We start from the raw sequence: 14,382 nt of genomic DNA on the forward strand, positions 1-14,382 counted from the left end.
TTCCAGCGCGCTTTTATTTGGGTAGAAGTAAAACCGAAAATCCAAAATGAGTGACCAAAAACAGAAATGGAGAAGATGTTTGGGGGGATATGGAGTGGGGGGTTGCACAGCTAGCAGAACAGCAGGCACTGTGACGGTGGCTGCAGGGTGATTGGGTGGTTGGTGCATGGTGACAGTGGCACATGCCCCGGTGCATGGGATTAGAGGGACAGTCAGTAATCTGCTGTTTAGGCTGTATGTAGGGCAAGAGTGGCTTAGCCTAGCCACTCTTAGCACGGGTCGAGCGCTACAGCAAGAGGGAGAGGAAGTGGACTGGCATTACATAGCCACACTCAGATTCCTATTCTGCATTTATCTCTCTCTCTCTCTTTCCCCTTCCTTTACTTGTCTCATGCATATAGCAGGCTCTAATATCAAGCACTCTACCTGCTTTTCTGAATGCAACAACTAAAAATAATTAGCGTGAGAGGGGATTGCATTAAAAACAAAAGACACATTGGATACAACCTGCTGTCAGTGCAAACACTGAACTCAAGTGCAATTTTTAGGTGCTTGACTTGGGTCTGCTTTCTAGCAAAATTAGACAAAATTGTGTATTATGAGCAGTTGGAGCACAATTACGGTCATGTAATTTCCCCAGCTACAAAAACTCTTTGCGTGCTGGGTTCAGCCAGTTTAGGAACAAACATCCAACAGAGATCTAATACAATAAAGTCTGAAGGGTGCAGGTAAAGATTCAAGACAAAGAAAGACTTCATGTAGAGCAGAGCTTCTCCTCCTACTCACGATAAATATTAAAAAGGGGCTATTAAATTTAAAATCCAGTCCCTAACAATCCCTGCAATGCTGTCTGAAGCCCCTCAGTCGCAGGCACTCTTGAGATTTACAACATAAGCACCACTTACTCTACAAACATCTTTCAATGAACCAAAATCACCGGGCAAATTAATAAATCTAATTATTTGAACCACTGAAATAACAAATCCAGAACTCACAATAAAATGACATGCTACATGGCTCCAAAGAGATACTACAAATTGGCAAACTGTCTCCTCAGAAAGCTGAGGCACATCCCAAGCGAGTAGAGACTCAGTGACCGTCAAATGAGAAGAACACACAAAAAGACAAGGCTGCCCAAACAGGAGTGCGTACAGTTTGTAATCACTGTTGAGCAGGGGGGAAGGTTTGAGACAGAGATGCACTTCCTCCTTCACTGTGGGAAGAATATCCTTTATTGAAATTCACATTCATCTGTCATGGCTGAGAATCTTTATGAATAATAGGGTTTATTATTACACGTCAGCATCTTCTCTACAGTGTTTCATGTTTTGTGTCCACTTGTTGTACTCTTCCATGATTAAAAGATTCTCTCCATTCTCCAATGAGCCAAGTGATTTATGTCAAGTGAAGTCAAGCATGGGCCAGCGGATGAATCAAAATTTGTCAAGTTGGCTTTTCCCACTCAGGTCTATGAATTGATACAGCTTGGTTTTGAACATGAATCCCCGGAGAGCGCCACATTGCTTTTAACTGACTGTAGCTTCAGCCGAGCAATCAAACCCTTTGTTTTTTCACACCATCCCACAATCCCACCTGCTTCGGCGAGACGATGGAGGACCCTTTGAAAACAACGAGGCGGCATGATTTATTATTCTAATTAGGCGAAGTGAGACTTTAGCAAAGCCACAATTACACTAAATCGCCAAAACAGTTTTCTGGTTGGCTGGCTCCCGTTCTGTTCAGATGTTAATCAGAGGCAGCTATTGAGTGGCGGTGCAAACTGCTTGTGAGTCACACTATTGCTGGGTAATATCTTCCACGAACACACAAACAATCAAACAAATGCTAGAGTGCTATATTGAATTACAAATAAGCATTTTGGCTTATTAAATAAAATTGTATAAAACAGTCTTAACCAGGTAACACACAGCTTTCCAACTGCCTCTGAGTCAAATGCAGGGCTTAAGGTGGCACGATACCCAGTTCAAATCTACTGAGGTGGTTAATTCCAGGTCATTTCATAATCTCTTTGATACTCTCTCACATCTGCACATCTCTTTGCTCTCACTCACTGACAATCAAACAGCTGCAAGCTGGCACACTCACTAAATCCTCCGGTGCAACACACAAACCACACACGCGAACATATGCAATCACCCACCGTACACACACGCGCACACACACTACATACACGAGTGCCCATTAGAGAGCAACACACACAATGGTGCACACAGACTCATGTACACATGCACAAAACACTTACATATGCAAGTGTACACACGCACACTTCTACTCAAACTGCTACCGCACTCATGCAAAAAAAAAGAAGGTTTTATTCACCACCAATATCCCTCTGAATTAAAAGTAGATCTTTCCTCCATCACAGCATAGAGCAGAGAGTGGTGGAAATGCTAAATGTATTGATCATTTCTAGGAGGTAGACGCGCATATACATTCACAGATGCAGACACGCACACACCAGGGGGAAATTACAGTAACACACATTTTGTGAGATCTCTTCACGTATGTGGTTTCCATCCACCCCTGTGGCTCTCATCACCTTCCCGTCCCCTCCTCCCCTCTCCCCCTTTCCTCTTCCCACATCTCCACACACCCCAAAAACACCCCAATCATCCTGCATCAACAGGCATGTGAACCCAGTCTTCAGTTCATCTCTTTCCCCCTCTCTCTCTCTCTCTCTCTCTCTCTCTCTCTCTCTCTCTCTCTCTCTCTCTCTCTCTCTCTCTCTGCCTGCTCTATTTTCATCTATGTGCTTCCACTCTCCTGGCTTTCGGGTAATTACCTGGCATTTGCATTGCAAAGTCCCCTGTGCCGCCCTCAGCTCCTCCGCAGGTGATTGAGCTTCATTTCCCCAGCAGATAAGAGAGAGAGAGAGGAAAGGGGGATTGCAGCAGGGTGTGATGTTATTCTGGCTTAGAGGATATAGGAACAATGCCCTGAATTCTTGTTACCAGTAGATTGGTTGCTTCATGGCATCCACAAGAAGTTCCCACACTTAAATCATCCTCATTACGATCACATCACTTGCAGGACAAATTGTGGTGAAATGAAACCAGAGAGCAGTGAAACCACCTCTGTAGGTGACCTGACCAGTGCACGTGCGGGACCTTTTCTTTATTTGACAGGTTACACTGGAGAATCAGACAGGAAATGTAAGGGCAACGCAAGAGGTGGACAACGTCAACCAAGGACACCGCAGTGGTGTATGTGTGTGTGTGTGAGTGTCCTCAACCAGGTCACTGTGATTTCACACGCTCTGTGACTCCTGTCTGGAGCTGCAATCAGTGTTTTGCAACCAATTCATCATTGTTTGGTTCATAACACGTCAGAATTCGGTGGAGAAGCGTGCATCAGAGAGTCCATGGCAATGTCTTCAAATGCAGAAGAGTTACAAACCTACAGATATTTGGTTCACATATAAAAAACAAACAGTCAAGAACACTGAACCCCTCTCGGTGGAGAGGGTGGAGCCAGAGAGAGTTTGGAATTTTGAAATAATTGAACTGATTCACCAAAATCATTGCCAGTTCTTTTTCTATCAATCAACCAACCGGTGTGCTTCAGCTTTGTTCTTTATTGTCCAAAATATGAGTCATGCAACTTCATAACTCAAACACATCCTGAACATCGACATTCGTGTTTATGTGTGACATGACATGTGTGTCTGTGTTGCTATTGTTATGTGTGATTGTCATTGTGTTGTGTATGTCCGCACCTGTACTGATGTTCTAGTCAGTCATTTTCAAGTAATTTTGACTTTTAGAGTCACCCCTTAGAGTCTTTATTTGATGTGACTTGTTTGAAGACTTGATCTCTCTGCAGTTTAAAACTTTCTGGTTTTGTTTTATTTTTTACAACAGTAGATATGACAGAGGATGCAATGTCTTTAAAAAAATATCCCAAAGACTAACCAGGCAGGAACAGGTATAGCTATCATTCATTGAAAGGACTTAAAACAGAAGTAAGCAATCCGGTCGTTTTGGCTAACTTCTTGTCAGCCGATGGAGTTAGCAGTCCCCGCCCTCGTCCCTACGTCACCACATTCACGCGCATCCCTTGGCTGCACACACAGAGAGGACCGCCCCTTTATGCCGTCCGTATCTCCTCATTCGATAAAGGTTGTAGGATACAAGGAAAGTTTTCTCCTCGGCTTACAGCAGAGCAGAGTGACTGACAGACCCGTGTTTCAGACCAAACACTCTATAAGTGATTGCCGTCGGAAGATATAACTATTTAAGACTTATATTAACACAAATATTCCGCTTACTTCTGCTTTAAATATTGACCTAATATATTGGTGGCAGTGAGAGCTTGATGCACTACTGACAAAATAAACGTGCAGCAAGTAACACAGGGCAGGTGACAGACCTTGATGCACAATTGACAAACAGCATTATCGTACAATTGTTCAATACTTTGTGACTTTTGAGGTTACAAGCAATGACTGTGTGGACGTGGATGTAAAGCGTGCCTCCTTGTCTGTGCTACCTGCAGCAGGCTTGTTTGGGTTAAGTTGCAGTGCATAGGTTTCAGGACCAACATGACATATTTTCTAAAAATAAAATAATTAGAGGTAAAGAGACTCAACATGGGATCCTGCTGGAATAAGATGTGTTTAAATCACATATGGGATACCTCTCTCCAAGTGGGCAGAGCATAATCAATCTCTGCATTGCATCTTATATGAATCACTCTGGTGCTTTTGGAGATGAAAGCATCATATGGTCAGTGTTGAGTGCCAGATAGCACCACACACAGGGACTGACTCAACTGTCTCTATAGGAACACAACCACTGTTTTCTTTGCAGAGGCTTCCCAACGTTTCCATAATACATCAATCAGGGATGGAGCAGTTTTTAAAAGGCTGTTCACAGTGGAGTCTTGAAGCTGTTAGTCGTCCACATTAATCCCAAACACACGTTCCTTGATGTAAAAACCAACCACAAAGGGAAAACCTACCCACCCATACGTCCATACTCTAACCTGATCCACCAGAAACACCTCCCACAGAATGAGAGCTGATAATTGGCGAGAGCTCATTTGCATGCTGAACGGCGTGGATATTTATTTAAATTTAATTTCGTTCCCGCACACGGTGCACTGTAGGCTTTTGTGCCAAAGTCATATTAACCCCTTGACTAGTTAATATGCAGTGCACGACGTTGCCCACGCACGATGAATATTCATATTGATGGCGTTTTCGCCGCCGTCTCTCCAACCCCTCCTCCCCCTCCCTCCCTCTGTTTCCCATCCCCGCTGGAGAGAGAAAAAAAGGAAAAGAAGCGAAACGCAACAGCGTGGCGTTATGGAGGCATCCCGGAAGACTCGGCCATTTTCACCACAGTGGTTCTCCCAAACACAAACACACACAGTTTGGCTCCTTCTGGTCTCTGTGTCGATCGCTGCCGCGGACACAATGTCAGATAAGACTCAGCTGCCGAGCAGAAACCGCGCTCTGAAGGGAAGGGACGAGAAAATGGTCGTGACAGGTAATAAATAAATAACACGCGGTGTTAAACCAAAATAAAAAAAGAAAAGTAAGTTTCCAGAATGACAGAGAGCTGGCGCGAGGATGACACCTGATAAACTGTGCACGTGCTCGAGGTACAGTGCACGCGACTGACATCAGTGGAGCTCATGTGAAAGTAATGACAGGAAACAGGAGCTCAGGAGTGTGTTAAGTGAAATGACACTGATGGAATTCATATTGAAATGCAACTGTTTAGCTTTTATTGAGCTGTAAACAATGATTAGTTTAACGTAAGTTGAACTTTTGAATAAGTGATGTAAGCAGATAGCAAGGGACAGGAGGAGAGCTTCCTTTTCCTGTTCCCATTTTCTGTATGTCATCATACAGTGATGTCATGTCCTGCTCCCTCAGAAAAAAAATTATCAGTCAGAATTTAAAGTTCTTTCATTGGACATTTGCACCATCGAAGACAGAAAAAAGGATATTACTTGTGTGACCGTAGCCTTGAACTTCCCTAATACCTGTATTCTGCTGAAAACACAGACAGCAGAAAAGAAATAAAAACATCACATTACAGATTACAGGCTCCAGGGACAAAATCTTTGTCAAGTGGACGTCTGTCGTTTAAACTTTCTTTACCAGTAGAGCCCTTGACACGAGAAAGTTGAGAATCTTTGGCCAATAGTCCGCTTGACGTGCCCTTGTGTCTGATGAAGTTTGGGTTAGAGATCAATCCAAACAAGTGGTTTCGCTGTCTGTCGGATAAACGGAAGGTGCGGTGATCAGATGACACAATCACAATCTCAGACTGAAATTATAGTCACAGGATATGTCCAAGGTCTGTTGTTAAGAGACCACTTTTCGCAGGAAGTGGTAGCTCAAACGTGCCCAGTTTTCAAAATGAACAAATAGTCTAAGTCTAGTTCAGAATACTTAAGCGTTTTTTGAGCTCGTTATGACTTTGGCTGTAGAGAATCACCCTAAGTAAGCAACAGTGGATGAAGTGCAATGACTCCTGATGGACAGCTGCCAGCTCTTTTTCAGTTAATATATTCTCTCTCGCACTGACTTAGAATATAAAAAGGTTGGCAACTACCATGCTATTACTCTGAAGTATCACATAAACGTGCTTGATTCTTGAGATTTTCACACAGCATAAGGTTATTTCCTTTATCAACAGTGATTTCCTCCCTCCTCTTCCTTTGAATTTTGGCCCGAGGGAGCCAAATCTAGTATCTTAACCTTACAAACCAAGCATGTCTAGGTACACGTGTGTTAATACTTTTTTTTTAGCCTCTTTGGGGACAGTGATGAAATCTCTGAGTCAACTACAAAATCTGAAGTGGCAGCAAAAAGCCTGTTGGGATATATGGTAGGATTGTGTTACAAATAGTTGATGATTAAACTGGGATAAAGCAAATCTGTAAGGATCAAGTTCCCAGCACTGTCAGAGACACTCAGCGAGAATATGACATCTAAGTTACTATATTGTTTTAAAGTTTTTGCTATGTGTTGGTGCATGAAATTAACACATCATACTCGTACTTTTCCCATAATTTCATTCATTTTTGGGTATAGGCCCCAGTCAAACCTCTCGCTCACACCTCTGTCCGTCTTGTCCTTTCATTCATCTTTTTATCTTACTATTTTAGGACAGGAGGGCTCGTAGGGGTCTGCGACAAATGATTTTTAAAAATGATGCGATTTGAACCCAGTGCCAGTCTCAGTCTCTCTACTCAGACGTGAGCATCCGCAAAGTGCATTGTGGGAGCTGGGTGTGAGTTTCATAGGAGGAAGCGGTGCCGCAGCGTCCAGGGGCCCATCTGGGCATTATGCGCATGAAGGCTCCGCCCCGTCGTAAGTTCCTGCTCCGTCTGTCGGAGCAGCTCGGAGACACCGCATGGCAGAAATCTGTTCCTCCCCTTTCACCGTGGGGGGCAGCTTAGGTGGGGATGGGGTTGTTCTAGAGTGTGTGTGTGTGTGTGTGTGTGTGTGTGTGTGTGTGTGTGTGTGTGTGTGTGTGTGTGTTGGAATAGCATGCTTCTGTGTTTGTCAGTCTGGGCCAGTAAGCATGAGTAGTAGGGGTTGCAAGGACTGTCTCCACACTGTGCAGTCCCAGCCTTGTGTGTGAGTGTGAGGACACATTTGTCCCCTTTGTACCATGAAAATCACTAATTTTTGAAAGTTGCCTCTTTAAAGAAGCTCCTTATTCCTTGTTCAGATGTCCCGGCGTCCTCTGTTCCCCCACTCGCTCCACTGTGTATAATGTACTCTGTGACCTTGGCGAGAATGATCCAGTGGCAGATTGCTACATGGTAGGGGCACAGTAGCTATTATTTTGAGTCAGTGCAGAGTAGACTGCCAATATTTCTTCCAAACAGGATGGGGGAGGTCAGCTGACCAAAATCAATCTCTGTTACATGCTTCTCCATAACTCTTTAAAGCAGGTTCATGGCGAAGATATATTTCTGGCATTATTTCTCTGTTGTTTTCTCATCTCTGCTGTCTCCAGATGCCCTTGCTCTCTGACTTTAGCAATGAGCTCAGAGGGTAAGAGAAACGTGTAAGTAAGTGGGAGAGCATGCAAATTAAGCAAACAAACACTGGACAAATTAAAAGAGAAATATGTGCTCATGGGCAACACTGTGGCTCAGTGATTAGCTCTGCTGCCCCAGCGCAGGAATGTAGTGTGGTTAGACCTAATGTTAAGTCTGGAGTTTGCATGTTCTGCATGGGTCTCCTTCGGGTGTCCTGGCTTCCTTCCCAGTCACTTAGGTGATTTGGAGACTCTGAATAATAGTGTGGCATGCACCTGAGGAGAGTAAGCTGTATAGAAAATGAATGGATTTGCTCTCATGTATCCGCTGTGGGAGACTGTCAAGATGAATTTCCTTTTGCTAGAGAATTAAACAAGATGCATTTATACATAAATGCTGAACAGCACGACCCCCTCCCCCCACGTTTGAGCCGTCCCCAACAGGATGTGCCTCCATCTTGCTTGAGGAAGATAATGGCGTCAGTGCTATGGTAGATACTCTTCTCCATAGCAACTGTTTCTGTTGCTAGGCTACAATATGTATGGAATTCATGGATGGCTTGAAAGTTGTACTTTCCTGAGCCTCGACAGTTTCCCCCAGCCTGAGCACACAGGCAGCTTCATGTGTATGTATGCCACAGTACCAAGTTGTGTTGATGTTGTTTTGAGGCCACAGCAGCATCATTTCCTTTACTTACCTCTTACTGTTCTTAAAAATGGACCACCTCCCATCAGCCCTTTTTCCTCCCCTCCCCTTCTTTGCCCCATTCTTTCTCGCCCCCTACCCATCCTCCCATACAGCAGAGGGTAGTTGGCACCAGTATAAAGCATCAGCCTCCGACGACGACTCGTGTCTGACTCCCTGCCAACCTGTGTGAAGCTAGAAAGAGGAGTAGTGAGAGGGAGGGAAGAGGAAAAGAGAGGGAAAGGGAGAGAATGGATTTTTGGAAGGAAATAAACAGAACAGCCTGGAAATCAACCTTTCCGTCACCAGTTTTGGCATCCAGCGATAGTACCTCTCCCGTGCCTCTGCGTGAGGGGGGCACCAGCACTCGGACTTCTATGGGTGAGAAACACAGGACCGCGGGTAGAACCGGAGGGTAACAAAGACTAAATACCCGCCGAAACAAGTCAAACTGGAAGTTATTATCCGCTAAGCAACAGACAGATTGTTGTGTCCTTGACTGATGGTTAATCATGATACAAGCAGAGTAGCAGGGCAAGCGGGTCCGATGTTTTGGTTCTGGTCCAGCCGCCTACAACCAACAAGCTAAAAAAGCAACAAAAGGTGACCAAAGTATTCCGCTTCAGTCCCGCTGTACTGTATAGGCTGCACTGCGCTTTTCAGATATCCTCAAAAACAAAGGCGCACAAAAGAAATTACGCCCATATCTCATCCAAGTTGGAAAAAAAAATCCTCTTCATGAATCCTTCCCCCATATTCAGCCTGTTTTCTTCTTTTGTAAGCTCAGTCAGTCACCCTCCCTGCTTGTTTTTTGTCGTCCTCTGTTCTTTCTTTTGCTGGCGTAGTGAGGCAGCGTAGTGAGGGTATTCAGCCAGTTCTTTCTCAGTGCCTGTGTGTGTGTGTGTGTGTGTGTGTGTGTTAGGTGGGGTAATTCTGGCAGAATAGGGTGTGGGCACTGGGCTGGCAGGGGGGAATGCTGGGCTAGGCACAGTGAAAGGAGCCAGCCTGGCACCGCCTGGACCTCTGCCAGCTGCTCCATGGGAGAAATACCCACAGCAGAGGTTGGCGTGCGAGCGATTGTGCGGCTGATTGCGTTCTTGTGCGCGTGCAGGCGGGCGCACACGTGTGTTTTTTTTTTTTTGTAAAAGAGGGGAGTGAGGGATGGGAAGTGGTGGTGTGAGGAAGAGAGTGTGAAGTTGAAGATGGAGAGCAGCTGAGAGAGACGAGAGGGCGGGGAGTTTTGGCTCGGAGCTGGCTTCTCTGGACAGTGCTGTGTCGGCGTGTTCTTGGCTGTCTTCATTCTACCACTCTCTCTTTTTTTTGTTTGTTTATTTGTTTGCTTGTTTGTTTTCTCTGTGTTCTCTCTTGGATGAAGTGCTTGGTCTTTTCATATAGCGCTCAAAGGCATGGTGGTCTGAAAGCCAAAAGAATCCTTCACTGCCTCTCTGCTACCCTCATCTGTTGCTTCTCACTGGCTATTTACTCCTTTTATTGTTTTGGCAGGCTGATCTCTCCTCCCACTCCTCCTCCTCCTATCGCACTCTTGTCTCTCTCTCACTCTCAAATTTTCTCTCTTTCAGACATTTGGCAACTTGACTACTTTTTTTTTTTTTTTTAATCGCTGTGGCCAGAAACGAAGGACAAGAGGGTGAGAGTGAGCAGAGGATGTAGACCAAACAAATTCAAAGAGGGTTGACGATTCCTCCCGTCCTTCCACCACCTTCAGTCACCCATGTGAACCGAGAACATTTAGCTGGGACACTCACTGACACAGATATACTTTGACTGCAGCTGACTGTGCCCGTGAACGTGACCTGGCAGTACCGACCAAACCTGCTGCTAAAAGACAGAACTGTGGCACAACGGGAGGGCAGGAAGGGATCCGCTCGAGGGCAGCCAGGCCTCTGTGACATTTTAGGAGTCCTTTATGCTTCTGCAATCTGTTACTGCGGAGAAAAAAGAAAACCAAACAGTTTTTGTCTAATATCAAAAAGTGCCCTTAAGGTGGCACACCGAGACAGCCGTTATCAGCTCGAGTGCTGTGGTGCCTCTCTTGCCGCCGATATTCCTCAAAACACCTGTTAATCTTTAGGGTCCCGGCATGGGCAGCAGAACACTTCCCTTTCAGCGCTTGTGTGGCTTTACAGTAATCATTTTAAGCCCGAAATAAACTGCAGGTAGCTGTTGGTCTTTGGCCTGTTGTCACAGTTAGAGATCATCCTGGGCCTATCTAGGAAATGAACTATTATGTCTGTATCAGATTAGAGATTGTTTGTATTCAGGTCAATGTCACACATCTCATCTGTGAGCGGCCGCAGAGCAATCACACAATGAACGCGGAGCAAGCAGCCATTATTGGTATGTGCCTAAGCTCTCGGTGTACCCTGTGGCCTGTTTATCTGTAGACTAATATTAGTGGTTGCAGTACAAACCAGCCTTGCTTAGTGGAGATTTGCACGCTAAGTCACCTCAGTCTTCTTAAACCCTAATCCTCCTCACACATCTGTGGGCTACACACACACACACACACACACACACACACATATACACTTCCTTTTTAGCGCTCTAATTCCAGGCAGCACAGTTGGCAGTAGAGTGACACCCCCCTGCCACCTCTCAGCACTTCAGTTTGTTTTACTTACTGGGTATTTTTAACATGGGGAAGATTAGGACAGCGTTGGGTCTGCTTGCGAGGCCTTCCCCTGCTTGTGGGGTTAAACAAGTGTTGTTTCCCCCGATGCGTAGTCGTCGGCCTCGCTTTTGTGGCCACCTGATGGTGCCAAGCCTCGCACACTCAGTCCGCTCGACATTTGAAGACACACTAGTATGCACAAGAGTAAAAAGAGATCAGAAAATAACTGGGTTTAATTGTGCGTATTGAGGGGAGGACAGCAGGGATAGGATGGCGGTCAAAGCCGTGTAATCTCTTAAATGTCTTCCAGCACAGAAGCCTCTGGCTCTGATCCGCTGGCCTGGGTCAGCCTGTAACAAAGTGCAGACCTATGCGGCCTAGTTGAAGCAGCTAATGGGCCTCTTAACTCGCAAGCTGTAATTTGCACTGTTGAAACAACTGTTATGATCCGTTACCAGATTTTCCACATTGTGTCCCTTCACAGAAAAGCATGCAGTCAGTGGGAATCCCACTGCGGAGCCTTTTCCAGAAGGCATGGAGACCATCATGTTTGGTGAGACCACACAATCACACGTTTTTTTAATCACAAATAACCCAGATGGAATATATAGCCACAACACATTGTGGTTAAAAATGTTGTGGTTGGTATGAGAGCACAGAAGCACTAATACACTGTGGGTTTGTGTTTGTGTTTGTTTGCGTACCACCGCCTATCACGTCCAGGAATGGGCTGTTTCTGGGGAGCAGAGAGACTTTTCTGGAGGCTCTCGGGGGTCTTCTCCACACAAGTGGGCTACGCTGGTGGCATCACACCCAACCCCACCTACCACGAGGTCTGCTCAGGTACTACACCCTGCGCTTTTTTTTCATTTTTTTTTTTCAATTCTTTGGTTTATTTACAGCATCAACACTTTGATTCATATTAACCAATCCTGCTGCTTTCCTGCGAGGAGGTGAAGGAGGTTGGCAGGACATTTCTCGGTAAGATCAGTCAAGGTTCAAGACATCCCCCCACCCCAAAAAAAAAAAAAAAGCAAAGGAAAAAGATAAAGAAAAAAGAGTCGGAAGGGTGTTTTAAGCACAGCACTCTCATCCTCTCGCCTTCTTCCCTTCATCTGCAGTCAACTACTCAGAATGTACTGCTCCAGATGGGCTGCACCCCCCGTCCCCACCCCCCCATGACCTACTTGTAAGGATTGGGCTCTGTACTGTGCTGTACTGCGGCGTTTTTTGCCAACAGAAGTTACTGTGTACGAAGCGCCATAAATGGGCTTTTTTTCCCCCCCTCAAGACTACGAACAAGACGCTTTATTCTTGAATTCTGTATATTTGCTGTGAAAACGTTTGGCTACCTCTCCGTGGCTCCGAATCTGTTTCTTCCTGTTAGCCTCATCATCATGAGATTCAAATAGATCATGTAGGGAGTTGATATATAATTCAAATGAAGATGTCTGGGCTCTTGCTCTTACCCCGTGTGTCTCTCCTGTGTTTTAGAAGTCATGAGCTGTTAGTTTGGGGCTGCTCCATTTCTGAGGGCACATCATTGCAGGCAGGCGTGGAGTCTAGGTGCAGGCGCAGCATGGGGGACGTGGAGAGGAGGGGAAAGATGCTTTGGGCTTGGCTGGCAGACTTTCTGAGCCCGAGCCCTTCAAGGGATTGTATGTTTCCTATCTGTCTGCCTCACAGTCTCCCCCTCTCTCTCGCTCTCTCTCTCTCTCTCTCTGTGAGCTCCCCAGCAACAAGATGGTCAGGATGGAGATGGAGGCAGATGACAGAGAAAGCGAGATTGAGACCTGCAGCAAGTGAGGGAACTGGTAAAATAAACTTTTGAGGGGGGGAAAAGAAAATTTGACGAGGAGGAGGGAAAAAAAAAGTGTGAGAAAGAATAGTTGCCTGTCCATCGGCTGAGAGAGTGCAGGCGTCGCTCCAGTGGCCATGACGGAGCAGAACACTGCGACGGCATGAGACCGAGGAGCTGTCAACACAGCCAGGGCAGACAGACAGACGGACGGACAGGAAAGAAGGGGCTGATGGACCTGTCAGCAGAGCCAGGGAAGGATGGAAGGACAGGCAGATAGGTGGATGGTCTGACAGACAGAAATAAGAGAGGTTGAGGTGCAGCCAGGTTTGTCTTGAGAGGACGGATGATACAGACAGCTGAGAGGTATTATCAATTATCAATTGGCAATTTTTTTTTTCTCAACTAACGCACAGTTCAGTTTGTTTCGCTGTTGGGAATCAATATAACCTTTTGTGCTTCAGCTCTAAAGTTCTCAAAACATTACAAGAAAATAGGTTGCTGATGTTGTCAGCATCTTTTCAAATGACCCATATGGTTGTTCCAAAAAGGGCTTCATAGCAGTGTTTTCTACGGTGGCCCTGAGAGCTCAACACACCACAGTTAACATGAGTTTTTACCGGCGCACATATTAAAATTCATGATGTTTTCACATCAATTTGCAGCATATTTGTGTACTTGGATGTGTTTTCAGTAGTTGTGCATTGAGCTCTCGGGGCCACTGAAGTTTTTTTGTGCAAGTTTAGGCAACTAACTACTGGTGAAGGCCAGGGAAAGATACGTAAGCTATGATGTTCATGTGTTTTGTTTCCCCAGCCCTCCAATTCAACTTCCTCCAAGAGATGTTTTGTCATTGTGTAACAATGCCACAACATCCGTCTTTGCTTCTTAAACTGAATTAATCCCACATATAAGGTTGTCTTCTCCTGTCGACCTGTGATTCAGGGTTTGATTTAATGCAATGTTGGATTTTACTTGTTGTTATCGCTGTAAGCTGGTGTATCATACATGACTGAGCTGTATCACACTTTAATTATACTCCCCACAGTACCTGTGTTTCTGATGGAAGCGGTGGTGGGATGGTCTGCCTGGTTTCATTACTCAGACCTGGTATACTCCACGCAGGTGGTGTGTTTACGTTGTTTCAGTCACTGTGATGGAGACCGTTGATAGCCTAAGATTTGCGACGTAAATGGCTTCGCCATATGTGTGTCTCTGAAATTGAGAAGATAATTCTGCC

General features: G+C 45.4%; 1 protein-coding gene across 1 annotated transcript in view; it reads left to right on the top strand.

Annotated features, from left to right (window-relative positions):
• Positions 1–5,168: 5,168 nt before the first annotated feature.
• msrab (methionine sulfoxide reductase Ab) overlaps positions 5,169–14,382 on the top strand; it is a gene marked incomplete at its 5' end in the record, with an annotated part of 33,892 nt that continues 24,678 nt past the window's right edge. The window contains 5 exon segments of the mRNA XM_083998888.1: positions 5,169–5,210; positions 5,214–5,270; positions 5,273–5,510; positions 11,829–11,897; positions 12,068–12,187. Of these exon segments, the coding sequence (XP_083855014.1) occupies positions 5,169–5,210; positions 5,214–5,270; positions 5,273–5,510; positions 11,829–11,897; positions 12,068–12,187 (526 nt within the window).

Source organism: Trachurus trachurus (assembly GCF_905171665.1).
Source record: "Trachurus trachurus genome assembly, chromosome: 22".
In the NCBI taxonomy this organism is placed as follows: Eukaryota; Metazoa; Chordata; class Actinopteri; order Carangiformes; family Carangidae; genus Trachurus; species Trachurus trachurus.